At 52.7% G+C, this 26,032-nt stretch overlaps 1 protein-coding gene across 7 annotated transcripts in view; it reads right to left on the bottom strand.

The window, feature by feature from the left end:
- PDE4A (phosphodiesterase 4A) overlaps positions 1-26,032 on the bottom strand; it is a 68,880-nt gene that overhangs the window by 24,927 nt on the left and 17,921 nt on the right. The window contains exon 1 of one of the 7 annotated variants that reach the window (XM_055238502.2): positions 23,371-25,075. The exons of 4 other annotated variants lie outside the window; for them this stretch is intronic. In XM_055238502.2, the coding sequence (XP_055094477.1) occupies positions 23,371-23,573 (203 nt within the window). In that variant the 5' untranslated portion in view covers positions 23,574-25,075. Of the gene's footprint in view, positions 1-14,817; positions 15,035-16,275; positions 16,616-23,370; positions 25,076-26,032 lie in introns of those variants that run through there. 2 more of the 7 variants (XM_055238501.2, XM_055238503.2) reach the window with 2 other exon arrangements.

The following is a 26,032-nucleotide window of genomic DNA, read 5'->3' as shown; positions in this document are numbered from 1 at the left end:
CAAGAGCGCGCTACTGCACTCCAGCCTGGGTGACAGAGCAAGACAACATCTCAAAAAAAAAAGGTGGGGGGGTGGGATGAGGAGCCTAAGGGAATTCCTGGCAGACATTCAGGTGGAGAATTTTTTTTTTTTTTTTTTTTTTTTTTTGAGACGGAGTCTCGCTCTGTTGCCCAGGCTGGAGTGCAGTGGCGCGATCTCGGCTCACTGCAAGCTCCGGCTCCCGGGTTCACGCCATTCTCCTGCCTCAGCCTCCTGAGTAGCTGGGACTACAGGCGCCCGCCAACACACCCGGCTAATTTTTTGTATTTTTAGTAGAGACGGGGTTTCACCGTGTTAGCCAGGATGGTCTTGATCTCCTGACCTCGTGATCCGCCCGCCTCGGCCTCCCAAAGTGCTGGGATTACAGGCTTGAGCCACCGCGCCCGGCCGAGAATTTTTTTTTTTTTAGATATGGTCTCTCTCTGTGGCCCAGGCTGGAGTAGCGCAGTGGCACGATCTTGGCTCACTGCAACCTCCACCTCCTGGATTCAAGTGACTTTTCTGCCTCAGCCTCCTGAGTAGCTGGGATCACAGACATGCACCACCACACCTGGCTAATTTTTGTATTTTTAGTAGAGACGGGGTTCCACCATGTTGGCCAGGCTGGTCCTGGCCTCACGTGATCCTACCTCCTTGGCCTCCCAAAGTGCTGGGATTACAGGCCTGAGCCACTGTGCCCAACCAAGTGGAGGATGTTAAAGAAAGACAGACACCCTAAAAGAGACGGGAGACACAGAATTGCAAAGATGGAACTTGTTGAGCACCGATGTGCACCCATCCCCACTGCTGTGCTGGGGACACCCCGAGGCCAAAATTTATGGGATCATTCACTCTTTCCTTTGTACCTCAAATCAGCCTTGCTGCCAGAATCTATCCAGAATCTGTCTACTTCTCACCCACTCCCTTGGCCAGCTCCCCTCATCCCTAGCCAGGACTGGTTGCATTCACCTCTGCCCTAGTACCCCCCTCCTGTTTTCAACCCCTAGTCTTTCTTCAATGGCCACCAGGGGGAGCTTGGAAACACCTGAATGAGATCAAGTCCTCCCTCTGCTCAGAACCTTCGATGGATCCCACCTTCATCTGGGCAAAATCCAAAGTCCTCACTGCAGCTCACAGGTCCTGTCCCATGACTTCCCCTTCCCCCCTCACTCATTCTGCTCCAGCCACAATGGCCTCCTCACTGTTCCCTAAAAATCTCAGACACAGGCCAGGGTGAGGCGGCTCATGCCTGTAATCCCAGCACTTTGGGAGGCCAAGGTGGGTGGATCACTGGAGGTCAGGAGTTCTCGACCAGCCTGGCCAACATGGCGAAACCCCATCTCTAATAAAAATACAAAAACTAGCCAGGTGTGGTGGTGGGTGCCTATAATCCCAGCTACTTGGGAGGCTAAGGCAGGAGAATCACTTGAGTCCAGGAGGCAGAGGTTGCAGTGAGGGCCAAGATCTTGCCATTGCACTCCAGCCTGGGCAACAGAGCAAGACTCCATATAAAAAAAAAAAAAAATCTCAGACACAGTCCTGCCTCAGGGCCTTTGCACAGGCTGTTTCTCCAGTCCAGATTTGCAGCGGCCTTCCCTCCTTCAGGCCTCTGCTCAAATGTCACTGCCACAAAGAAGCCTCCCCTGACCAACCCAGCTAAAATTTCAAGCATAATAATTTTTTTTTTTTTTTGAGATGGGGTTTCACTCTTGTTGCCCAGGCTGGAATGCAATGGCACGATCTCGGCTCACCGCAACCTCCGCCTCCTGGGTTCAAGCGATTTTCCTGCCTTAGTCTCCCGAGTAGCTGGGATTACAGGCATGCACTACCACGCCTGGCAAATTTTGTATTTTTAGTAGACATGGGGTTTCACCATGTTGGTCAGGCTGGTCTGGAACTCCCAACCTCAGGTGATCCACCCGCCTCGGCCTTCCAAAGTGCTGGGATTACAAGTGTGAGCCACCATGCCCAGCCCGTTTTGTATTTTTAGTAGAGATGGGGTTTCTCCATGTTGGTCAGGCTGGTCTCGAACTCCCAGCCTCAGGTGATCTCCCCGCCTCTACCTCCCAAAGTGCTGTGATTACAGGCGTGAGCCACCGTGCCCAGCCCAATACTATTTCTCTTCCTTAAAACACACACACAAAAACTAAAATCCCACTACTTACTTGACATAATCTATATTTATCTTTTTTTTTTTTTTTGAGACAGTCTTGCTCTGTCACCCAGACTGGAGTCCAGTGGTATGATCTTGGCTCATTGCAACCTCTGCCTCCTGGGCTCAATCAATTCTCCTGCCTCAGCCTCCCGAGTAGCTGGGATTACAGGCATCTGCCACCACACCTGGCTAATTTTTGTATTTTTAGTAGAGATAGGATTTTACCATGTTGGCCAGGCTGGTCTTGAACTCCAGACCTCAAGTAATCCACCCACCTCGGCCTCCCAAAGTGCTGGGATTACAGGCTTGAGCCACCGCGCCTAGCCTGGTGTTTTTTTGAGATGAAATCTCACTCTATTGCCCAGGCTGGAGTCCTGTAGGGCAATCACAGCTCACTGCAGCCTCAACTTCCTGGGCTCAAGCTATCCTCCACCTCCACCTCCCAAGTAGGTGGGACTACAGGTGTACACCAGCAAGCTCAGCTAATTTTTTTTTTTTTGAGACAGGGTCTCACTCTGTTGCCCAGGCTGGAGTGCAATGGCACATCCTCAGCTCAATGCAACCTCCACCTCCCTGGCTTAAGAGATCCTCCCACCTCAGCCTCCCAATCAGCTGGGTCTACAGGCACATGCCACCACCCCCAGATAAATTTTGTATTTTTTGTAGAGATGGGGTCTCACCATGTTGTCCAGGTTGGTCTGGAACACCTGGGCTCAAGCAATGTACTCACCTTGGTCTCAAGTGATCCACCTGCCTCGGGCTCCCAAAACACTGGGATTACAGGCATGAGCCACCGTGGCTGGCCCATTATATATTCTGGATACAAATCCCTTATCATGTATTTTTCTCCAAGTTTGCAGTTTATCATTTAGTGATGGGGTCTCATTCTGTTGCCCAGGCTGGATGCAGTGGCACCATCATAGCTCACTGCAGCCTCCTAGGCTCTAGCGATCCCCCCACCTAAGCTTCCCGAGTAGCTGGGACTATAGGCACGTGCCACTACACCCAGATAATTTTTGAATTTTTTGTAGTAATAGGTAATATGTAATATTACTAATATTACATATATACATATGCAATATTGCTAATATTACATATATGCATATGCAACACTGCTAATATTACATATACGTATATGTAATATTACATGCATGTATATGTAATGTTACTATATATTACTTATTACATATGTGATATTAGTAATATTACTTATATATGTAATATTAGTAATATTACTTATATATGTAATATTAGTAATATTACATATATTAGTAATATGTAATAATAGTAATATGGTAATATGTCATAATAGTAATAAGGTAATAGTAATATGGTAATATGTAATAAGTAATTATAGTAATAAGGTAATATTTAGTAATAGTAATATGTTGCCCAGGATAGTCTGTAACTCCTGGGCTCAAGAGATCCTCCCGCTTTGGCCTCCCACAGTACTGGGATTACAGACATGAGACGCTATGCCTGAAGCGAGTCTTCTTACACATTTTTGTTTTGCTTTGTTTTGTTTTTGAGACAGGATTTCACTCTGTCGCCCAATCTGGAGTGCAGTGGCGCGATCTCGGTTCACTGCAACCTCTACCTCCCAGGTTCAAGCGATTCTCCTGCCTCAGCCTCCTGGGTAGCTGGGATTACAGGCATGCACCAGCACATCTGGCTAATTTTTGAATTTTTAGTAGAGTCAGGGTTTCACCGTGTTGGCCAGGCTGGTTTCAAACACCTGGCCTCAAGTGATCTGCCCACCTCAGCCTCCCAAAGTGCTGGGATTATAGGTGCCTGCCAGGCCTAGGAGATTTCAAACTTATTTCTTAGTAGAGAGACCATTCCCGTAAAGTCTTATGGTGACTCTCTATAGGCTGACCTAGAAAGGGGAAGCGGGTGGTTCCTATCCTCTCTGCCTCTCCACTTGCACCCAGTCAAAGCATAGCCTGAAATCTACCTACCAGTCTAACCCCAGAGACTACGCAATGGGGAAAGAACTGTCTTTTCAAAACGATGGTGCTGGGAAAACTGAAGAGGTGGACCACATACAGAAATTAACTCAAGGCCGGGTGTGGTGGCTCATCCCTATAATCCCAGCACTTTGGGAGGCCTGAGGCGGGCAGATCACCTGAGGTCGGGAGTTCGAGACCAGCCTGGCCAACGTGGTGAAACCCCGTCTCTACTAAAAATTCAAAAATTAGCCGAGCGTAGTGGTGGGTGCCTGTAATCCCAGCTACTCAGGAGGCTGAGGCAGGAGAATCACTTGAACCCGGGAGGCGGAGGTTGCAGTGAGCCAAGATCACACTACTGCACTCCAGCCTGGATGACAGAGCGAGACTCCATCTCAAAAAAAAAAAAAAAAAAATTAACTCAAAATGGATCAAATACCTAAACATAAGAGCCAAAACTATAAAACTCTTAGCAGCTTCACGACATTAGATCTGGCAATGATTTCTTGAATTTGACACCAAAGCACAGGCAACAACAAAAACAAACAAGAGGACTTCAACAAAATGAAAGACTTTTGCATATCAACAGAGGCTGAGGTGGAAGGATGGCTTGAGACCAGGAGCTTGTGGCCAGCCTGGGCAATATAGTGAGACCTCATCTCTTAAAAAAAAAAAAGGGGCCGGGCACGGTGGCTCACGCCTGTAATCCCAGCACTTTGGGAGGCCGAGGCGGGCAGATCACTTGAGGTCAGGAGTTCAAGACCAGCCTGGACAACATGGCGAAACCGTCTCTACTAAAAATACAAAAATTAGCCGGGCATGGTGGTGTGCACCTATAGTCCCAGCTACTCAAAAACAAACAAACAAAAAACACACACAAAAAAACTTGTTTAATTATCCAGGCATGGCAGTGTGTGCCTGTAGTCCCAGCTACTGGGAGGCTAAGGCTGGAGGATCACTTGAGCCCAGGACGTTTGAGGCTGTAGTGAGTGAGCTGTGATCGCACCACTGCACTCCAGCCTAGACGACAGAGGGAGACTTTGTTTCAAAAATAAATAGGCCAGGCCTGGTGGCTCATGCCAGTAATCCCAGCACTTTGGGAGGCCGAGGTGGGCGGATCACTTGAGTCTAGGAGTTTGAAACCAGCCAGGGCAACATGGTGAAACCCCGTCTCAACCAAAAAAATACAAAAAAAACCACCAAAAAACAATTCGCCGGGCGTAGTGGCTCACGCCTGTAATTCCAGCACTTTGGGAGGCCAAGGTGGGTGGATCACGAGGTCAGGAGAGATCGAGACCATCCTGGCTAACACGGTGAAACCCTGTCTCTACTAAAAATACAAAAATTAGCCGGGCGTGGTGCCATGTGCCTGTAATCCCAGCTACTTGGGAGGCTAAGACAGGAGAACTGCTTGAACCCGGAAGGTGGAGGTTGCAGTGAGCTGAGATCGCGACATTGCATTTCAGCCTGGATGACAGAGCGAGACTCTGTCTCAAAAAATAAATAAGGCCGGGCGCAGTGGCTCACGCCTGTAATCCCAGCACTTTGGGAGGCCGAGGCGGGTGGATCACGAGGTCAGGAGATCGAGACCATCCTGGCTAACACGGTGAAACCCCGTCTCTACTAAAAAATACAAAAAATTAGGCCGGGCGCGGTGGTTCACGCTTGTAATCCCAGCACTTTGGGAGGCCGAGGCGGGCGGATCACGAGGTCAGGAGATCGAGACCATGGTGAAACCCCGTCTCTACTAAAAATACAAAAAAAAAATTAGCCGGGCGTGGTGGCGGGCGCCTGTAGTCCCAGCTACTCGGAGAGGCTGAGGCAGGAGAATGGCGTGAACCTGGGAGGCGGAGCTTGCAGTGAGCCGAGATTGCGCCACTGCACTCCAGCCTGGGCGACAGAGCAAGACTCCGTCTCAAAAAAAAAAAAAAAAAAAAAAAAAAAATACAAAAAATTAGCTGGGCGAGGTGGCAGACTCCTGTAGTCCCAGCTACACGGGACGCTGAGGCAGGAGAATGGCGTGAACCCCGGGGGGTGGAGCCTGCAGTGAGCCGAGATCGCGCCACTGCACTCCAGCCTGGGTGAAAGAGCGAGACTCCATCTCAAAAAAAAAAATAATAATAATAATAAATAAATAAATAAATAAATAAAATAATTAGCCAGGCGTGGCGGCTCTCACCTGTAATCCCAGCTACTAGGGAGGCTGAGGTGGGAGAATCACTTAAACCCGGGAGGCAGAGATTGCAGTGAGCTGACATCGTGCCACTGCACACCAACCTGGGCAACAGAGTGAGACCCTGTCTCAAAATAATAAATAATAAATTGTAAATAATTTGACTTAGTAGACAAATGACTTGAATAGGCATATCTGCAGAAAAGATATTCAAACAGCCAATAAACACAAGAAAAAAATCCTTAACATCACTCATCAGGGAAATGCAAATCAAAAGAAAGAGATACAGGCCTGGCGAGGTGGCTCATGCCTGTAATCCCAGCACTTTGGGAGGCGAGGTGGGTGGATCACTTGAGGTCAGGAGTTTGAGACCAGCCTGGCCAACATGCCGAAACCCTGTCTCTCCTAGAAATACAAAAATTAGCTGGGTGTGGTGGTGGGTGCCTGCAATCCCAGGTACTTGGGAGGCTGAGGCAGGAGAATTGCTTGAACCTGGGTGGCGGAGGCTGCAGTGAACCAAGATCACGTCAGTGCACTCCAGCCTGGGTGACAGAGCAAGACTCCGTCTCAAAAAAAAAAAAAAGAAAAAAAAAGGAGATACCATGTCACACCATTAGGATGGTTCCTGAAGGGCCTTTTACTTTTGAAGATCTTGGGGTTCCTCTATCCCCTGCATGCAATGCCAAGGAGGGTATTTTGGGGACAGCTGTGTCCTGAGCCACCTTCTCTCCAGGATGCCACTTGTAACTGACTTTTACCCGTGTCATGTTTCCCAATTGCTCTCCCCTCCAGACAGCTGGTCTCTTCACTCCAAGAGAAGGGACTGTGGAGCCAGGAGGCACTCCTACCTCCATCCACCCCATCTCTCAGCCTCTGACCTACCTCCTGGGCCTCAAATTTGAGATCCAGAGACAGACCTTGCTGAAGGCCTGGACTCTTCGCATCCCTGAGGTCACATCACCTCCTCTCTCACCTGCTGCACTCTCCGTTCCAACCAGGTCTCTCTGCTGCTCCGATTCCTCCCCACTCACAAACAGTCCATTCCTACCTGCTGTTGAGAGAACCACCGTAACCCTAATCAAAAATGTTTGTAGGCCAGGTGCGGTGGCTCACGCCTGTAATCCCAGCACTTTGGGAGGCCAAGGCGGGCGGATTACCTGAGGTCCGGAGTTCAAGACTAGCCTGGCCAACATGGTGAAACCCCCTCTCTACTAAAAATACAAAAATCAGCTGGGCGTGGTGGCAGGCGCCTGTAGTCCCAGCTACTGGGGAGGCTGAAGCAGGATAATCGCTTGAACCCGGGAGACGGAGGTTGCAGTGAACCGAGATCACACCAATGTACTCCAGCCTGGCTGACAGAACGACACTCTGTGTCAGAAACAAACTAACCAACCAAACAAACAAAAAACCCTCAAAACAAACAAACACGTAGACTCACCACACAACCCAGCAATCCCACTCCTAGGTCTATCCCCAAAAGAACTGAAAGCGGGGATCTCAAACAGATACATGTACACCCATGTTCACAGCAGCATAATTCACGATGGCCAAAAGGTAGAAGTGACTGACGTGTCCATCAACAGATGAATGGATCAACAAAATGTGTTATATCCATTGAATGGAATAGAATTCAGCCTTAAAAAGGAAAGGAATTCTGACACAGGCTACAACATGGATGAACCTGGAAAACATGTTCAGTGACCCAGCACTTTGGTAGGATGAGGCGGGCGGATCACCTGAGGTTGGGAGTCCGAGACCAGCCTGACCAACATGGAGAAACCCTGTCTCTACTAAAAATACAAAATTAGCCAGGCATGGTGGCACATGCCTGTAATCTCAGCTACTCAGGAGGCTGAGGCAGGAGAATCGCTTGAACCCAGGAGGTGGAGGTTGCAGTGAGCCGAGATTGGGCCATTGCACTCCAGCCTGGGCAAAAGAGTGAAACTCTGTCTCAAAAACAAACAAACAAAAAAAACGTTATGCTCAGTAAAATAAGCCAGTCAGAAAAAGACAAATAGTGCATAGGAAATTCCACTTATATGAGGTCCCTGGAGTACTCAAACTCGGAGACAGAAGGTAGAAGAGTGGGTGCCGGCCGGGCGCGGTGGCTCACGCTTGTAATCCCAGCACTTTGGGAGGCTGAGGCGGGCGGATCACAAGGTCAGGAGATCGAGACCACGGTGAAACCCCGTCTCTACTAAAAAATACAAAAAATTAGCCGGGCGTGGTGGCGGGCGCCTGTAGTCCCAGCTACTCGGAGAGGCTGAGGCAGGAGAATGGCGTGAACCCGGGACGCGGAGCTTGCAGTGAGCCGAGATTGTGCCACTGCACTCCAGCCTGGGCGAAAGAGCAAGACTCCGTCTCAAAAAAAAAAGAAGAGTGGGTGCCAGGGGCTGGGGGAGATAAGGAAATGGTGTGTTTGTGCTTAAAGTTTCTATCTGAGAACATTAAAAAGTCCTGGCCAGGTGCAGTGGCTCACGCCAGTAATCCCAGCACTTTGGGAGGTGGAGGTGGGCGGATTGCAAGGTCAGGAGAGCGAGACCATCCCGGCCAACGTGATGAAACCCCGTCTCTAATAAAAATACAAAAATTAGCTGGGTGTGGTGGTGCGTGCCTGTAATCCCAGCTACTCGGGAGGCTGAGGCATGAGAATCACTTGAACCCGGGAGGCGAAGGTTGCAGTGAGCCGAGATTGCGCCACTGCACTCCAGCCTGGCGACAGAGCGAGACTCTGTCTCAAAAAAGTATTGGAGGCTGGGTGAGGTGGCTCACATCTGTAATCCCAGCACTTTGGGAGGCCCACGCGGGAGGATTGCTTGAGCCCAGGAGTTTGACACCAGGCTGGGAAACATGGCAAGTCCCCATCCCTAGAAAAAATGAAAAAAATTAGCAAGGCATGATGGTGTATGCCTGTGGTCCCAGCTACTCAGGAGGCTGAGGTGGGAGGATCACCTGAGCCCTGGAGGTTGAGACTGCAGTGAGCAGTGATGATGCCACTGCACTCCAGCCTGGGTGATAGAGTGAGACCCTGTCTCAAAAAAACAAACAAAAAAAAACAGTCCTGGAGATGGATGGTGGTGATGGTTGCACAACAATGTGAATGTACTTAATGCCACTGAACTATACACTCGAAAATGGATAAAATGGGCCAAGCAGAATGGCTCATTCCTATAATCACAGCACTTTGAGAAGCTGAGGCGAGAGGATCACTTAAGTCCAGGAGTTTGAGACCAGCCTGGGCAACATAGCAAGACCCTATCTCTACAAAAAATTTAAGTTAGCTGAGCATGGTGGTGCATGTGTATAGTCCCAGCTAGTCAAGAGGCTGATGCAAGATGATTGCTTGAGACCAGGATTTGGAAGCTGCAGTGAGCTGTGATCATGCCACTGCACTCCAGCTTGGGCGATACAGTGAGACCCTATCTCAAAAAAAAAAAGGCCAGGCGCAGTGGCTCACGCCTGTAATCCCAACACTTTGGGAGGCCAAGGCGGGTGGATCATGAGGTCAGGAGTTCGAGACCAGCCTGAGCAACATGGTGAAACCCCGTCTCTACTAAAAATACAAAAACTAGCTTGGTGTGCTGGTGTGTGCCTGTAATCTCAGCTACTCAGGAGGCTGAGGCAGGAGAATCACTTGAACCTGGGAGGTGGAGATTGCAGTGAGCCAAGATGGAGCCACTGCACTCCAGCCTAGGGGACAGTCTCAAAAAAAAAAAAAAAACCCACTCTTAAGGTGAGATAATCATAGATCATCAGCTTGGACCTTTGACGATAATGTCCATTTATTTATTTATTTGTTTTTGAGATGGAGTCTCACTCTGTCACCCAGGCTGGAGTGTAGTGATGCGATATCAGCTCACTGCAACCTCTGCTGCCAGGCTCAAGCGATTCTCCTGACTCAGTCTCTCAAGTAGCTGGGACTATAGGAGCACGCCACTACACCTGGCTAATTTTTGTATTTTTAGTAGAGACAGGTTTCACCATGTTGGCCAGGCTGGTCTGGAACTCCTTACCTCAGGTGATCCACCCGCCTCAGCCTCCCAACGTGCTGGGATTACAGGCATGAGCCACTGCGCCCAGCCAATAGTGTCCATTTTTTGAGGACCTGCTGTGTCCTGGATGCCAGGCTAGATTCTTTCAGGCATAGAGTAATAATAACAAGACATTGAATGCTTGCTGTGTGCCTGGCATTATGAAAGTGCTTTATACACGTTAACCCATAGAGGGCTCCAACCCACTCTATAAATTAACATATAGGTCCTGGTTTTTTGTCGTTTTTTTTTTTGAGACGGAGTTTCGCTCTTATTGCCTAGGCTGGAGTGCAGTGGCGCCATCTCGGCTCACTGCAACCTCCGCCTCTCAGGTTCAAGAGATTCTCTTGCCTCAGCCTCCCGAGTAGCTGGGATTACAGGCATATATATCACCATGTCCAGCTAATTTTGTATTTTTAGTAGAGACGGGGTTTCTCCATGTTGGTCAGGCTGGTCTCGAACTCCCAACCTCAGGTGATCCACCTGCCTCGGCCTCCCAAACTGCTGAGATTACAAGTGTGAGCCACTGCGCCCGGCAACATATAAGTCCTGTTAACATTCCCATGGCATAAGGAGACAAGGGGTTGGTGACTTCATTGTCTGAGAACTGTGTCCTGTCTCCTAAGGTGGATTTTTTTCCAGCTCCAGAGAAGGCGAGAGGAACATAGCTACACACAGACGACGCCCCACCTCCAACTCCCCGGCCTAGGAATTTAAGCTGCAGTTTAGGAAGGTGAGACTCTGTTCCCACGCGGGTACCCAGCTAGCACATCCTGGCACATCCACCAGCCCCAAGGGACTCAGCTCATGTCAGCAGGAGCCCAGAGGCCTGGATGGGAAGAGGACGCTCCCTGGGGCCCTGCTGTTTGTGTTTCAAGACCCGATGTCCCTGGGCTGAGGGAGGACAGAGGGGAGGGGACAGGGCTATAGAACTGCTGCCTGGGAGCTGGTAGGGATAGGGGAGAGTCAGGGCCAGCGATGCCCCAGAATCAGACCCGTGAGCCATGGAGAGTCACCCCTCCCTGACTTGCCACTGACTGCTCAGGGTGGCCCAAAATTAGGCCAGAGGCCACTCCAGCAACATCCCCATGGGACCCAAGGCTGCAACCCAGACACAGGGGTAGCTGCCAGCCTTACATCACAGCCACATGCCCAGACACTCCATTGGAGGTGAAATGACCTGCCCAAGACTCCCTCTTAGGCAGGCTAATCATTGTTTTTTGTTTGTGTGTGTGTGTGTGTGTGTGTGTGTGTGTGTGTGTGTGTGTGTGTGTTGATACAGGGTCTTGCTCTGTCACCCAGACTGCAGTGCAGTGGGGCGATCATGGCTCACTGCAGCCTCAGCCTCCTGGGCTCAAGTGATCCTCCCACCTCAGCCTCCTGAGTAGCTGGAACCACAGGTGCACACCACCACACCGAGCTAATTTTTTTTTTTTTTTTTTTTTAAGCAGAAATGGGGTTTCACCATGTTGCCCAGGCTGGTCTTGAACTCCTAGACTCGAGCAATCTGCTTCCCAAAGTCTCGCCCTCTCAAAATGCTGGGATTATGGGCATAACCACCGCATTTGGTGACACTTTCAGATGAAGTTGCTACCTGTTTCCCCCTCCATGTGGCCCCTAGGCCTTCCCACCAGGGCTTTTGGGAACATGAAATTGGGCTTGTTGAGGGCTATGCAGCCAGGGAGAGTGTAGGCCTTGGGGATGACTACTGCAGGGACTGACGGGACAAAAACAAGCTAGGGAGCGGGGGCGGGGAAAGGAACACATTGGTAAAGATTATAATAACAAGAACTATGGCCAGGCACAGTGGCTCCAGCCTGGGTGATAGAGATGCTGTCTCAAAAAAAAAAAAAAAAAAAAAAAAAAGCTGGGCACAGTGGCTCATGCCTGTAATCCCAGCACTTTGGGAGGCCAAGGCGGGCAGATCACTTAAGGTCAGGAGTTTGAGACCAGCCTGGCCAACATGGGGAAACCCGTCTCTACTAAAAATATAAAAATTAGCCAGGCGTGGTGGCAGGGCACTTGTAGTCCTAGCTACTTGGGAGTCTGAGGCAGGAGAATTGCTTGAACCCAGGAGGCAGAGATTGCAGTGAGCCAAGATCGCACCACTGCACTCCAGCCTGGGCGACAGAGTGAGACTCCATCTCAAGAAAGAAAAAAAAAACAAACTTGGCCGGGCGCGGTGGCTCAAGCCTGTAATCCCAGCACTTTGGGAGGCCGAGGTGGGCGGATCACGAGGTCAGGAGATCGAGACCACCCTGGCTAACACGGTGAAACACTGTCTCTACTAAAAATACAAAAAATTAGCCGGGCATGTTGGCGGGCGCCTGTAGTCCCAGCTACTCGGGAGGCTGAGGCAGGAGAATGGCATGAACCCGGGAGGCGGAGCTTGCAGTGAGCTGAGATCGTGCCACTGCACTCCAGCCTGGGCGACAGAGCAAGACTCTGTTTCAAAAAAAGAAAAAGAAAAAAAAACCAAACTTATGTGAAGGCCACATGCTAGGCATTGTGCTAAACTGTAACATGCATTAATGCTCTATTTTCCAGACAAAGAAACTGAGGCCAGGCATGGTGGCTCACATCTGTAATCCCAGCACTTTGGGAGGCCAAGGTGGATGGATCACTTGGGGCCAGGAGTTTGAGATCAGCCTGGCCACCATAGAGAAACCCCATCTCAACTAAAAATACAAAAAAATTAGCTGGGCTATGGTGGTGTACACCTGTAATGCCAGCTACTTGGGAGGCTGAGGCATGAGAATTGCTTGAACCCGGGAGGCAGAGGTCGCACTGAGCCAAGATCACTCCATTGCACTCCAGCCTGGGTGACAGAGTGAGACCCTGAAAAAAAAAAAGGAAGAAAGAAAGAAAGGAAGAAAGAAAGAAAGAAAGAAAGAAAGAAAGAAAGAAACAAACAAACAAACAAACTGAGGCACAGAAAGGATAACTACCATGGTTATTAGTGGCAAGCATGGATTTCTTTTAAAATTTATTTATTTTGTAGAGACGAGGGTTTTGCTATGTTGCCCAGGCTGGTCTCAAACTCCTGGGCTCAAGCCATCCTCCCACCTCAGCCTCCCAAAGTGCTGGGATTACAGGCATGAGCCACCACGCCCGGCCTAGAATGTGGATTTGAACCCGGGCAGCTGAGCTACAAAGCTGCGTCGAGTGTCTTCCCCTGGGGCACACAGGGCAGGCAGGCCTGGTGTCTCCCCCGGCTCCCTGTGCTTTTCCACCTGACTCACTTGTAGGTGGTGCCAGGCAGCCTTTACGGAAAGGCCTGGCATTTGCTTTGTGAAGGTCACACGGAGGTTGAAGGCGGGTGCTGGTGTGTATCTCCCAGGCAGGCGCGTGGTGCCAGGTGACACAGCTGTTTGGGGGGCTGAGTATGTAAGAGACTGGGGGAGAGGGAGGTCTGTGTGCCCCCGGGCATCGCACATAGACATCTCTGTGGCATCACACATCTGCCTGTGTGAGCAGGGGCTGCGTGCTCATGGGTGCCTGTGTGCATCTCTGTGTCTTTATCTGTGTATTTCTGAGTCTGGGTGACTTTATGAGACAGTGTCGCACTGATACTGTGACAGTCCCTGACCCCTGTGTGGGCACGAGGTGCGTTCCTGTGTGTATCTGGTGCAGGTGGGAGTCCAGCTTGCAGGAACATGTGTGAGCCCTGGTGTGTATTTTGGTGAGAGTGTGTCTCACCAAAATACAACGTCCCCCACTGTGGAGGAACGCAGTGTAGACGAGGATGTGCGAGGGCTGGGCCGGGGTTGCTGTGGTCTGTGTGTCACCTGTGTGTGGCCATGAGTCAACTGCAGGGTCCTCTTGGTGCAGCCAGGAGACCCACACCTAGTACGGTAAACAGCAGGTGACCCGGATTGCCCTGTGTGCGGCCCTGTGTGCGTGTCTGTGTTACAGACCACGGAGCAGGAAAGCAAGAACAAGGATAGAAACCCCTGAGAATTCTGAGAACTTAAAGGCCACTCACAGCCCCAGCTCAGTCCAGCCTATTCTAAACACCCGCCATGCGTCCCAGAATCTCCCCTCCCCACCCCAAACCCAGCTTGGTTTTCAGCCTGGCAGCTCCAGCATGAGACGGGGTGGGGAAGGTAAGGCTGGAGACACTGAGCCAGGCAGGGACTTAGGGACCTGGTTCTAGGCCAGTGGCCTGGGAGTGGAGCCCAGGTGACGCTGGACACCCATATTTGCAGCCAGAGCAAATGCCAGAAGCCCAGGTTTAGGGGCACAAAGAGGGTGACAGGTCCTACCTTGGACAGGCAGGAATAGACCCAGCACCCACTTTGAGGGCTGCCACCTTCAAGAAGCCCTCAGCAGCACCCCAGGCCTTTAGGGCCAGGAAAGGGGGTGGGGCCCCAGCCAGATCCTGGCAGCCACTTAGGGGACTCACCCAAGTGGACTCAGCACCCCCACCCCCCTCAGCACAGCCAGTGCCCTTCAGCATTAAAAGACAGGACTGACTGGCCATGGGCCACCCACCTGACAGATCTGCCCGGAGGGTGCCGACGGGTGTCCTCATCGCTGAAGGAGAAGTGGGTCAGGGACTCGGGGCCCGTGGGGGGCAGTGCCAGGGCAGGGGGCCGGGGCCGGGCCCGGGGCGCTGCACCGGAGCGCATGGGAGCCTAGCGCCGTCGTCGGGGCGCGCATGGGGATGGCGGCAGGGCGGTGTGGCGCGCGCTGCTGGCCAGGCCCAAGGTGTCTGCGGCCTCCACTGCCGGCACCGCCTCCACGCCTCTGGTGACCCCCCCCCAGGGACAGCCCCAGGCGGTCGGGCGTTCCCGCGTCTGCACGGGGGAGGGGGGCGCACGGACGCTCTGTCTGCCTCCCCCTGCAGGGGTCCTGCGGAATCGGATGCACACTTCGCCCCTGTCTCCTCCCTCCTAGGCCTCTGGGGTGCCCCGGGGCTCCGGTTTCCCGGCTCCGGGTCCGCCCTCCTGCCACCGCCTCTGGCCCCGCCTTTCACTCCCTCTCCGCCCTGACGTCGAGCTGGGCCCGCTCGAGGTCTCCGATCGCTGTGCGCCCCCAGGGAAACCGGGTGACATAAACCCAGGGGAGGGGAAGGTGCAGCTCAGCGGTGGGGAGGAGAGACAAAACAGAGACAGAAGAGACAGAAGTGGAGACAGAGACGCAGGACGCAGAGAGAGAGAGACCCGGAGAGAGGCAATGATTTCCCTACACACACCCTGCGGACCCCACGCGGGGCTCCCAAAGGCCCCGGCCCCTCCTCCTCTACTGTCCCCGCCCCATTTCGTTCCTGAGGCCAGTCGCTGGGCCCGGTCCTGCCCCGCCGTGCCCTCCTTCAGTCTGTGCCTCAATTGCACGCGGAAAGTAGGTGGAAGAGGGGGAGGCTGAGGACCCAGAGAAGCCTCCAGGGCCAGCCAGTGCCCAACTCCGGGCTGCCAACTTCTGCCTCCAGGATATAAGGACATTAGAAAGCCAGACCGGATGTGGCCTCGGGGCCTGTCACCCCCAGACTTCCCGCCCCCGCAGCCCACCCCGTCTGGCCAGAAAGGGAACTTCCATTTGCCCTCCGTGGCCCGGTACAAGGAGTGACACCGAGCCTCACCGCAAGGCCACCCCCAGAGGGCATGACTGGCCCCATTTCACAGGCCAGTAGACGGAGGCTGACAGAACTGAACACATATCCGCAGGATGAACACATGACCTGGATGGCAGGTCGCCCTCACTCCTCCAAAGCGTGACCGCAGCTTCAGGTTTGCACAGGAAGTGGGAGGGATGCAACATTTATTAAACGTCTACTGCATGCCCTATCAGAGGTCTCCACGGCAACCCTGGCGGGCAGGGATGATTTTGATCGCTGCTATGTGACAGAAGAGGAAAGTAAGGCTGGAGAGAGTGAGCCACGAACCCCAGACCCTGGCGTGCGCCAAGTGGCCAGGGGCGACTTGAACCCATGGCCGCCAGCGCTGCACTTACCCAGCCCCAGCCCACGCCTGGCGGCCCAAATCCTGGAAGCTGCGGAGAAGCCGAAGGCGCCTGCGGAAAGTTGGGGACGGGCTGGCGAAAAAGACGGGCGAGGAGGGCGGCGAACGCGGGCGGCGGGGCGCGCGCGGGGCCAGGGGCTCCGGCAGGAATGCCTCGTCCTCAGCCGCCACCGCCACCGGGAAGGCCACCAGCTGCAGCTCCGGGATGCGGCCTAGGCCGCGCGGCCGCGCCATGGCCGCGGGGCGGCCCCGCCTCAGCAGGCACTGGGGAGCTGCGCCGCCCACCCCCGCGAGGCCCACGCAGGCCGCCTGCCCAGCCCCAGGCCCGCGGGCCCCACCCCGCCCTGTCTCCTCGGCCCTTCCGGCTTCGCGCTGGAGCCGCCCCCGGGGCGGGGCGGGTCTGGGGCGCCCGCACGGCTTTGGCGGGGACTCCCCCCGCAGACCCCAAAGCTGCCCGCGTTGGCTCTGATGTCCTCACAATTGCCGGACGCGTCCCCACAAACACCAGGGACACCCCCAAATCTGTGGGGACACTCCTGCAAACTCCCCGTGGTGTTGACAGGCCCCGCAAGCCCCAGGAGCCACCCCACAGTCCCTCAGAATCCCAAGGAGCACCCTCACTGTCCCTGAGACAACCCCACACAAGAAGTCCGGGGGTACCCCTCCCAAATCCCGGGGCTTCTCAGCACAACTTAGAGGTGTTCTGAGACACCCTCATAGACCCTGGGGCACTCTCATGGCTCTCCAGATGCCCCCATAATCCTAGCAATATCCTCACTGTTTCTGAGACATGCCACAAGCCCCAGGAGTGCCCCAAGAATCCCAGGGTACACCCACAAATGCCAGGGATGCCCCCAAGTCTCTGGGGGCGCTCCCACAAACTCCCTGCCAGTGGTGCTCTGAGAGCCCAGGGAAAACCCTTCAGATCCCAGAACCCCCACCACAGTTCCTCAGATGTCCCAAAATTCCCCCAGAGCTCCCCATCATCCCCAACTCTCATCATCCCATCATGCATAGACCCTCCCCCAGTACCCCCAGAATCCCCCACACCCACACAGCCATTTTCATAGACCGAATATAGGTTCCCACCAAATCCTAGAGTTCTCCACAGACCCCATGAACACTTCCACAGTCCCTCAGATGTCCCTTAATCCCTGAATGGTTCTATAGCATCTCTGAGATGCCCCCACAAGTGCTGAGATCCCAAGACAACCTCAGGAATGCCTTCAGACTCAGGGGATGCCCTAGTAACCATGGAGATGCCAGCAAAATCTGGGGTGTCCCAATAGACCCCAGGGACACAACTAGATTCCTGTCAAGCTCCTAAGACAGTCTCACACCCTAGAACAGAATCCCAAGATGCACCCCACAGTCCTTGGGGACAACCTAGAATGCCACCCACAGCTTCTGAGATGTGTCTTACAACTCTTAAGACACCCCTAGGCTGGGCGCGGTGGCTCACGCTTGTAATCCCAGCATTTTGGGAGGCCGAGGCGGGCGGATCACGAGGTCAGGAGATCGAGACCACAGTGAAACCCCGTCTCTACTAAAAAAAATACAAAAAAATTAGCCAGGCGTGGTGGCGGGCGCCTGTAGTCCCAGCTACTCAGAGAGGCTGAGGCAGGAGAATGGCGTGAACCCGGGAGGCGGAGCTTGCAGTGAGCCGAGATTGCGCCACTGCACTCCAGCCTGGGTGACAGAGTGAGACTCCATCTCAAAAAAAAAAAAACGAAAAAAAGACACCCCTAGAAGGCGGGTGTGGTGGCTCACGCCTGTAATCCCATCACTTTGGGAGGTGAAGGCGGGAGGATCACTTGAGCCCAGGAGTTCGAGACCAGCCCAGGTGACATGGCGAGATCCCATCTCTACAAAAGATGACAAAAATTAGCAAGGCATAGTGGGATGAGCCTGTGGTCCCAGCTACTTTGGAGGCTGAGGTGGGAAGATCACCTGAGCCAAGAGGTTGAGGTTGCAATGAGTTATGATGGTGCCACTGCACCATCTTGAGACAGTGAGACCCTGTCTCAAGAAAAAAAAGAGAAAAGAGGGTGAATCTCTATTTTCTTTTCTTTCTTTCCTTCCTTCATCTTTCTTTCTTTCTTTCTTTTCTTTCTTTTTCTTTCTTCCTTCCTTCCTGTCCTTTCTATTCCCCTTCCTTCCTCTCTCTCTTTCTTTCTTTTCCTTTTCTCCTTCCCTTCCTTCCTTCCTTTTTCTTCCTTTTCCTCTTCCTTTTCCCCTTCCCCTTCCTTCCTTCCTTCCTTTCTTCCTTCCTTCCTTCCTTTCCTTTCTCCTTCCTCCCTTCATCCCTTTCTCCCTTTCTCTCTTTCTTTCTTTCTTTTTTGACAGTCTCGCACTGTCACCCAGACTGGAGTGCAGTGGCACAATCTTGGCTTACTGCAACCTCTGCTTGCTAGGTTCAAAGGATTCCCGTGCCTCAGCCTCCCAAGTACAGGCATGTGCCACAATACCTGGCTAATTTTTTTTGTATTTTTAGTAGAAATGGGGTTTCACCATGTTGGCCAGGTTGGTCTCGAATTCCTGGCCTCAAGTGATCCACCTATGTGAGCCACCGCGCCCAACAGTGAATCTCTATTTTTGAGTCCACCTCTGTGAAATATCTTTCCTTCTCTAATGTTGGCTCTGATGCCATGGGTCCCAGAGTGAGGAGGCCTGGGCTTGCGTGTGGCCTCTGGCACTTCTTAGCCATTTGATCTTGGGCTAGTCACTTCACTTCATTGAGCCTCAGTTTCCCCAGTTGTAAAATGGGTATAATACTACCACTCACCCCATGAATGGACACCTAAAAGGCTCAGAAAAGTGTCTGAACCTAGTAAGCACTCAATATGAGCTACAGTTATTATCATTATTTGACAAATATTTACTGAAGGCTTATAATATGCAAATCACTATACTAGCCAGAGGGTATAGATGATGATGATGATGATGATAATGATGATGATGGTGATGATAGCAACTAACCCTTTAGAAAGCTTCCTGTGCATCCAGTGCCTCTAGCTATGATCTCTCTCTCTCTCTCTTTTTTTTTTTTTTTTTTTTTTTTTTTTTTTTTTTTTTTTTTGAGACGGAGTCTCGCTCTGTCGCCCAGGCTGGAGTGCAGTGGTATGATCTCTGCTCACTGCAAGCTCCGCCTCCCGGGTTCACGCCATTCTCCTGCCTCAGCCTCTCCGAGTAGCTGGGACTACAGGCGCCCGTCACCACGCCCGGCTAATTTTTTGTATTTTTAGTAGAGACGGGGTTTCACCGTGGTCTCGATCTCCTGACCTCGTGATCCGCCCGCCTCGGCCTCCCAAAGTGCTGGGATTACAAGCGTGAGCCACCGCGCCCGGCCTCTCTCTCTCTCTCTTTTGAGACAGGATCTCACTCTGTCATCGAGGCTGGAGTACAGTGGCACGATCATAGCTCACTGCAGTCTCAACTTCCTGCGGTCAAGCGATCCTTCAACCTCAGCTTCCTGAGTAGTTGAGTAGCATGTGCGCCACCATCCTGACTAATTTTTTTTTTTTTTTGAGACGGAGTCTCTCTCTGTCGCCCAGGCTGGAGTGCAGTGGCACAATCTCGGCTCACTGCAAGCTCCGCCTCCCAGGTTCACGCCATTCTCCTGCCTCAGCCTCTCCGAGTAGCTGGGACTACAGGCGCCCGCCACCACGCCTGGCTAATTTTTTTGTATTTTTTTAGTAGAGACGGGGTTTCACTGTGGTCTCGATCTCCTGACCTCATGATCCACCCGCCTCGGCCTCCCAAAGTGCTGGGATTACAAGCGTGAGCCACCGCGCCCGGCCTAATTTTTTGTACTTTTTCTAGAGATGGGGTTTTCCTATGTTGCCCAGGCTGGTCTTGAGCTCCTGGACTCAAGTGATTTGCCTGCCTTGGCCTCCCAAAGTGCTGGGATTACAGACATGAGCCACCACACCTAGTCTTATGATCTCATTTAATCCTCACAAAATACCCACCAGATACCTACCAGGTGATACTTTTTTTTTTACAGCGTCTCACTCTGTCACCCAGACTGCAGTGCAAGTGACATGATATTGGCTCACTGCAACCTCCACCTTCCAGGCTGAAGTGATCCGCCTCCCTTTCAGCCTCCCAAAGTGTGTTGGGCATGAGCCACTATACCTGTCCCAGAAATGCATTTTTGTTCACTGACCATTAAGATTTCAATGCCCTTAGCTTCTCTGAATTGTTTTGCCAGTTCGTCAGATCAGCCCTTGGGAATATGGTTTTTACTAGGCCCATTTCAGAGACGGGGAAGCTGAGGCCCAGAGAGGAGTGACTTGGCCAGGGTCTCCCAATCTAGAAAGATCAGAGCTGGATTATGGACCCAGCTGTCTGGCTTCAGAGACAGGAATTTTAGCCATGAGGCTACACAAGCCCTTTATGGATGAATTTCCTTCCAGCCCAATGATGCTTGTCCCGTCCTAGGAAGCCAGACATAAACTGAGGCCTAAAGCCAACCTTGATCATGGCCTCATGGCCTATGAGCCCTTACATGAGCTGCCTGTCACCTCGCTCCCTCCTTTTTCTCCACTGCCTCCACGCTCACTCTGCCTCAGACACACTTGCCTCCAACGTGTCAGACACACTCCCACCACAGGACCTCTGCACTGGTCTTCCCTCTGGTTGGCACCCTCTTCCATCAGACACCCATGTAGCAACCTCCCTCTTTTGTCTTTTGTTAGACAGAGTCTTGCTCTGTCACCCAGGCTGGAGTGCACTGGCACGGTCTTGGCTCACTGCAACCTCCACTTCCTGGGTTCAAGCAGTTCTTCTGCTTCAGCCTCCTGAGTAGCCGGGATTACAGGCGCTTGCCACCGCGCCCAGCTAATTTTTGTATTTTTAGTAGAGATGGAGTTTCACCATCCTGGCCAGACTGGTCTTGAACTCGTGACCTTGTGATCCACCTGCCTCGGCCTCCCAAAGTGCTGGGATTACAGGCGTGAGCCACCGCGCCCGGCCCTTACCTCCCTCGTTTTATTTGGGTCTTTGTTCAAATGTTATCTCCTCAGAGAGGCCTTCCCTGACCTCAGGATCCCTCTTTTTTTCATATCCTATGTGTGACCATCTTGAATTATCATACAGCTTTACTTGCTATTTCTTTTTTTTTTTTTTTTTTTTTGAGATGGAGTCTGGCTCTGTCGCCCAGGCTGGAGTGAAGTGGCTCAATCTCGGCTCACTACAAGCCCCGCCTCCTGGGTTCATGCAATCCTCCCACCTCAGCCTCCCAAGTAGCTGGGATTGCAGGCGTGCGCCCAGCTAATTTTTGTATTTTTAGTAGAGACAGGGTTTTGCCATGTTTTGGCCAGGCTGGTCTTGAACTCCTGGCCTCAAGTGATCCACCTGCCTCGGCCTCCCAAAGTGCTGGGATTACAGGCCTGAGCCACCGCACCCGGCCCTTTACTTGCTATTTCTGCTTCACCCTCTAGTCCGACAATTTCAGGGCAGCAGGGATTGTGTCTATGGCAAGGGTGTGCAATCTTTTGGCATCCCTGAGCCACGCTGAAAGACGAAGAATTGTCTTGGGCCACACATAAAATACACTAACACTAACAATAGCTAATGAGAAAAGAAAAAGAAAAAGAAAAAAATAATCTCATTGTTTTAAGAAAGTTTACGAATTTGTGTTGGGCTGAATTCAATGCCATCCTGGGCCACGGGTTGGACAAACTTGGTCTACAGCATTCTCAGCCACAGTTCTGAAGGTGCTCAGTGTTTGTGGAATGAACGAATCTGCTAGAAATGAGGAGACTGAGGCTCTGACAGGTGAAGGTCACACAGCGAGTACAGGACAAAAGCTGGATTTACTTATTTTACTTTTTTCTTTTTGTAGAGACAGGGTCTCACTATGTTGCCCAGGCTGGTCTCAAACTCCTAGCCTCAGGCAATCCTCCCACATCACTCCCAAAGTGCTGGGTGTGAGCCACCTCGCCTGGACAAAAGCAGATTTTAACTCTTTTCTTTCCTTCCTTCCTTCCTTTTTTTTTTTTCTTTTTTTTTTTTTGACAGGGTCTCACTCTCTCGCCCAGGCTGGAGGGCAGTGGCCCAATCTCGGCTCACCGCAACCTCCGCCTTCCAGGCTCAACCAGTTCTCCTGCCTCAGCCTCACCAGTAGCTGGGATTACAGGCATGCGCCACTACCACCTGGCTAATTTTTGTATTTTTAGTAGCGACGGGGTTTCACCATGTTGGCCAGACTGGTCTCAATCACCTGACCTCAAATAATCCACCCGCCTCAGTCTCCCAAAGTGCTGGGATTACAGGCATGAGCTACCGTGCCCAGCCAGATTTGAACCCTTTCATACTCCACAATGAAAAGAGTGGGCTCAGATGCCCTCACAATTCTGTTCTCACCCTGCCAAACTGTGGCTCTCCCAGGTTCAAAGCCCCAGTTTTCCTAAAGTCATAAGAGCCTGCAGTCAATCTGTTACCAATGAAATATGGGGCACCCTCCCCTCAGCCGGGTTTGCGGCTTGGGGGACGCCCCCTTTCTCTCTGCTGATGTCATTTGAGGAAGTACTTTCTCAGAACACCAGCTCCTGGCTGCCCAGCGCCTACGTCAAACATATCAGCTTCACCACAGCCCTGGGGGTGGACAGTTCTTATTTTTCAGCCCCGTTTGACTGATGAGGAAACCGAGGCTCAGAGAGGCACAAGCACTGGCCCCAAGTCACACAGCGAGTCAACGGGCAGGGCTGCCATGTGAATGTTACCCAGGGGTCTGGAGTGGAGGAGATCTGTTTTTTGGTTTTTGGTTTTTTTTTTGAGACAGAGTCTCGCTCTGCTGCCAGGCTGGAGTGCAGTGGTGCCATCTCGACTCACTGCAACCTCCGCCTCCCGGGTTCACGCGATTCTCCTGCCTCAGCCTCCCGGGTAGCTAGGATTACAGACGTGTGCCACCATACCCGGCTAATTTTTGTATTTTTAGTAGAAACGGGGTTTCACCATGTTGGCAAGGATTATCTTAAACTCCTGACCTCATTCGTGATCCGCCCACCTCGGTCTCCCAAAGTGCTCAGATTACAGAGCCACCGCGCCCGGCCGAGATCTGGTTTTTAACTCCTATTCTCACCTTCCTCGCTGTGTGACCTTGGGGAACTCCCATGGTCTCTGTTTCCCGGGCAGAAGTGCAGAGCCAAGGATGCTGGGGTTCACCGGCCTGCCGGGCAAGCGCGCGGAGGCGGGACGGGAACTCCACGGCTGCAACTTTTCGGCCAGGTTCCTCCCTGTCCTCCAGACGGCAGTCCCCGCAGCGTGTGGCAGGGACTGGCGCATGGGGAAAGCGGCCTGGTCCCAAGCCGGGAGGGCGAGGACCCCACACGCAGCCTGCGGTCAGCCGGCCTGGCGCCCGCTCTCCAGGACGCTCAATAAGCATAAAATAATAATACTGGGCGCAGCGACGGTGGCGGCGACTTTGCTTTGCTCCGGAACTGGCGGCGTCCCTGTGGCAGGTCCGCGCTGGGAGCGCACACCCAAGCTGTGCCTTCCTCGTCGTCCGGCAGAGGGCGCGCGGGGAGACCCGCTCCCAACCCACATCCAGGGACTTGGGAGCGCCAGGGACAAGGGGGAGGCGAGGACCCAAGTGGAGCCAGAGACCAGCGACCAGACGGAGACCCCAGCTCGGCTGCCTCCACCTGCTCCTGGGGCCACGCTCTGCCCCCACCTCGATGGGGAAGTTTTAAGGCCCAGGGAGGGGGGATGCAGGGTCTGTATGTTGGCCCCGTCCCCAGTTCAGTCAGCTCCCCACCCCCCACCACCAAAGTCCTCCTCTTCCTCCATCTCCATCTGCCTCTTGACAGATCGTGGCTGTGCCATGACTCAGCCATCTCATACATCCTCAGGTCTGGAGGGGAGGTTTGGATGACATCTTGGGTTGGGGGTGGGCAGGGCCCTCTCTCTGGGGATTCCTTTGACCCAAATCGGGGAGCTCGCTGGACTCCTTTTGCGGTAGCTGGATGAACTCCAATGTGGGGAGCACTGAATCCTGTATGTGCCCTGGTAAAACCCCCTTTTTGAAGAAATGTCTGTTCTAAGCATTGAGGTTGCCATCAGAGACCTTCCTCCTTTTCCCTGGGAATGGGGGAGGACCCTGGCACCGATGCCAGCTACAGCCCACCCATCAGTCCCAGCTTTGGACCTCAGCACACACACTGAAGGGTGCACAGGCCCACAGTGAAACAGAAACCCGAGTCTACGTGGGGATGTGGTTAAGGTTCCTGTTTTTTCTACTCACCCTGGAGAAATGGGATCCACCCAGGTCCCCCCTCCTTAGTCTAGGTCCCTGAATGGAGATCTACTGATTATGTTAAGTCCTTTACACACATCCCCAAGCTCACAGAACCCTTAAAGTGACCCCCACATGGCAGTGCCAACAACAGCCCCACTTTACAGACTGGAAAATTAAGGCTCAGAGAGGGCAAGACACTTATACAAAGATGCACAGGAATTGGGCAGACCTGTGTTGCAATTCCAGCTCCCCTATCTCCTGGTTGTGTGAGCTTGGGTGAGAAAGATAAAAGGTTTAGCCGGGTGCAGTGGCTCATGCCTGTAATCCCAGCACTTTAGGAGGCTGAGGGCGGATCACCTGAGGTCAGGAGTTCGAGACCAGCCTGGCCAACATGGTGAAACCCCATCTCTACTAAAAATGCAAAAATTAGTCAGGTGTGGTGGTGGGCGCCTGTAATCTCAGCTACTCTGGAGGCTGACGCAGGAGAATCACTGGAATCCGGAAGGCAGAGGTTGCAGTGAGCCGAGATCACGCCACTGCACTCCAGCCTGGGTGACAGGGGAGACTCCGTCAAAAAAAAAAAAAAAAGAGAAAGGGTTTTGTCTCTGGGCTCTAGTTTCCCCATATGCCAGCAGGAATACCCTGCTGGAATACCCAGGGCACTGGGGATGAGGATGCATATGGAAAAGTCCCTGGCATGGAGCCGGAGGGTGAGCCATTGCGAGATGGATACCCACCAAAATAATGATGATTATTACCACTCAGCCACTGTCACCTAAGACTCAGTGTCCCAGAGACCAGGCTAGGAGGAGTCCCTGGAGCCTTGCAAAGAAATGGGGCCCGGATCCTAATTCATTTCACCCACCCCTTGGTGTCTTAGGACAGTGACCTGTGCCAGTTTGGCCCCCTGCCCCAGTTTTAGCATTTTCTGTTGATTGCAGCTTTCTCTTCCTTCAGCCTCTCTCCAGTTCCCTCTGGGAAATGTCAGCGCATGTATGCTGGGCCCATGACACTTACTTCCTGATAGGTACAGGGGTGCAGGGGGACTGGGGCTGGGGGGTGACCAGAACAGAGGTGGGGGTGGCCTGGAGGGCTGCAATGACTGCTGAAGACCCCCAAGAGACTTAGGAAGAGTAGGGCTACATCTTAGAGGGGCCTCACTCAGGAGCTCCAGGGATAAGAAGCCCCAATCTGACCGTCTTGGTGATATCCCCAGCAGTGGGGCATCCAGGTAGAGCACACAGGCAAAGCTGTCAGTTGCACACATCGCTGGACCACAAGCAATCAGACCCTGGAGCACCATCAGAGCAGGAACAATAAGAACACCAGGTGGTTAGGGGACACCAGTTCTTAGGATACACCAGGCAGAGGGAACACAGACCACATGTCGGAGCACCGATGCTCAGACGTGAGCACCTGGCGAAGGCTAACACACAGCCACGGTGTTTCAATCACAGTGTCCAAGGAGCACAGACTGTTCCACGAACTCAATCACGTTGTTCCCCAA

Source organism: Symphalangus syndactylus, chromosome 13 (genome assembly GCF_028878055.3).
Source record: "Symphalangus syndactylus isolate Jambi chromosome 13, NHGRI_mSymSyn1-v2.1_pri, whole genome shotgun sequence".
NCBI classification, from domain to species: Eukaryota; Metazoa; Chordata; class Mammalia; order Primates; family Hylobatidae; genus Symphalangus; species Symphalangus syndactylus.
The sequence above is the reverse complement of the archived record's forward strand: the minus strand, read 5'-3'. Positions and strand labels throughout refer to the sequence as shown.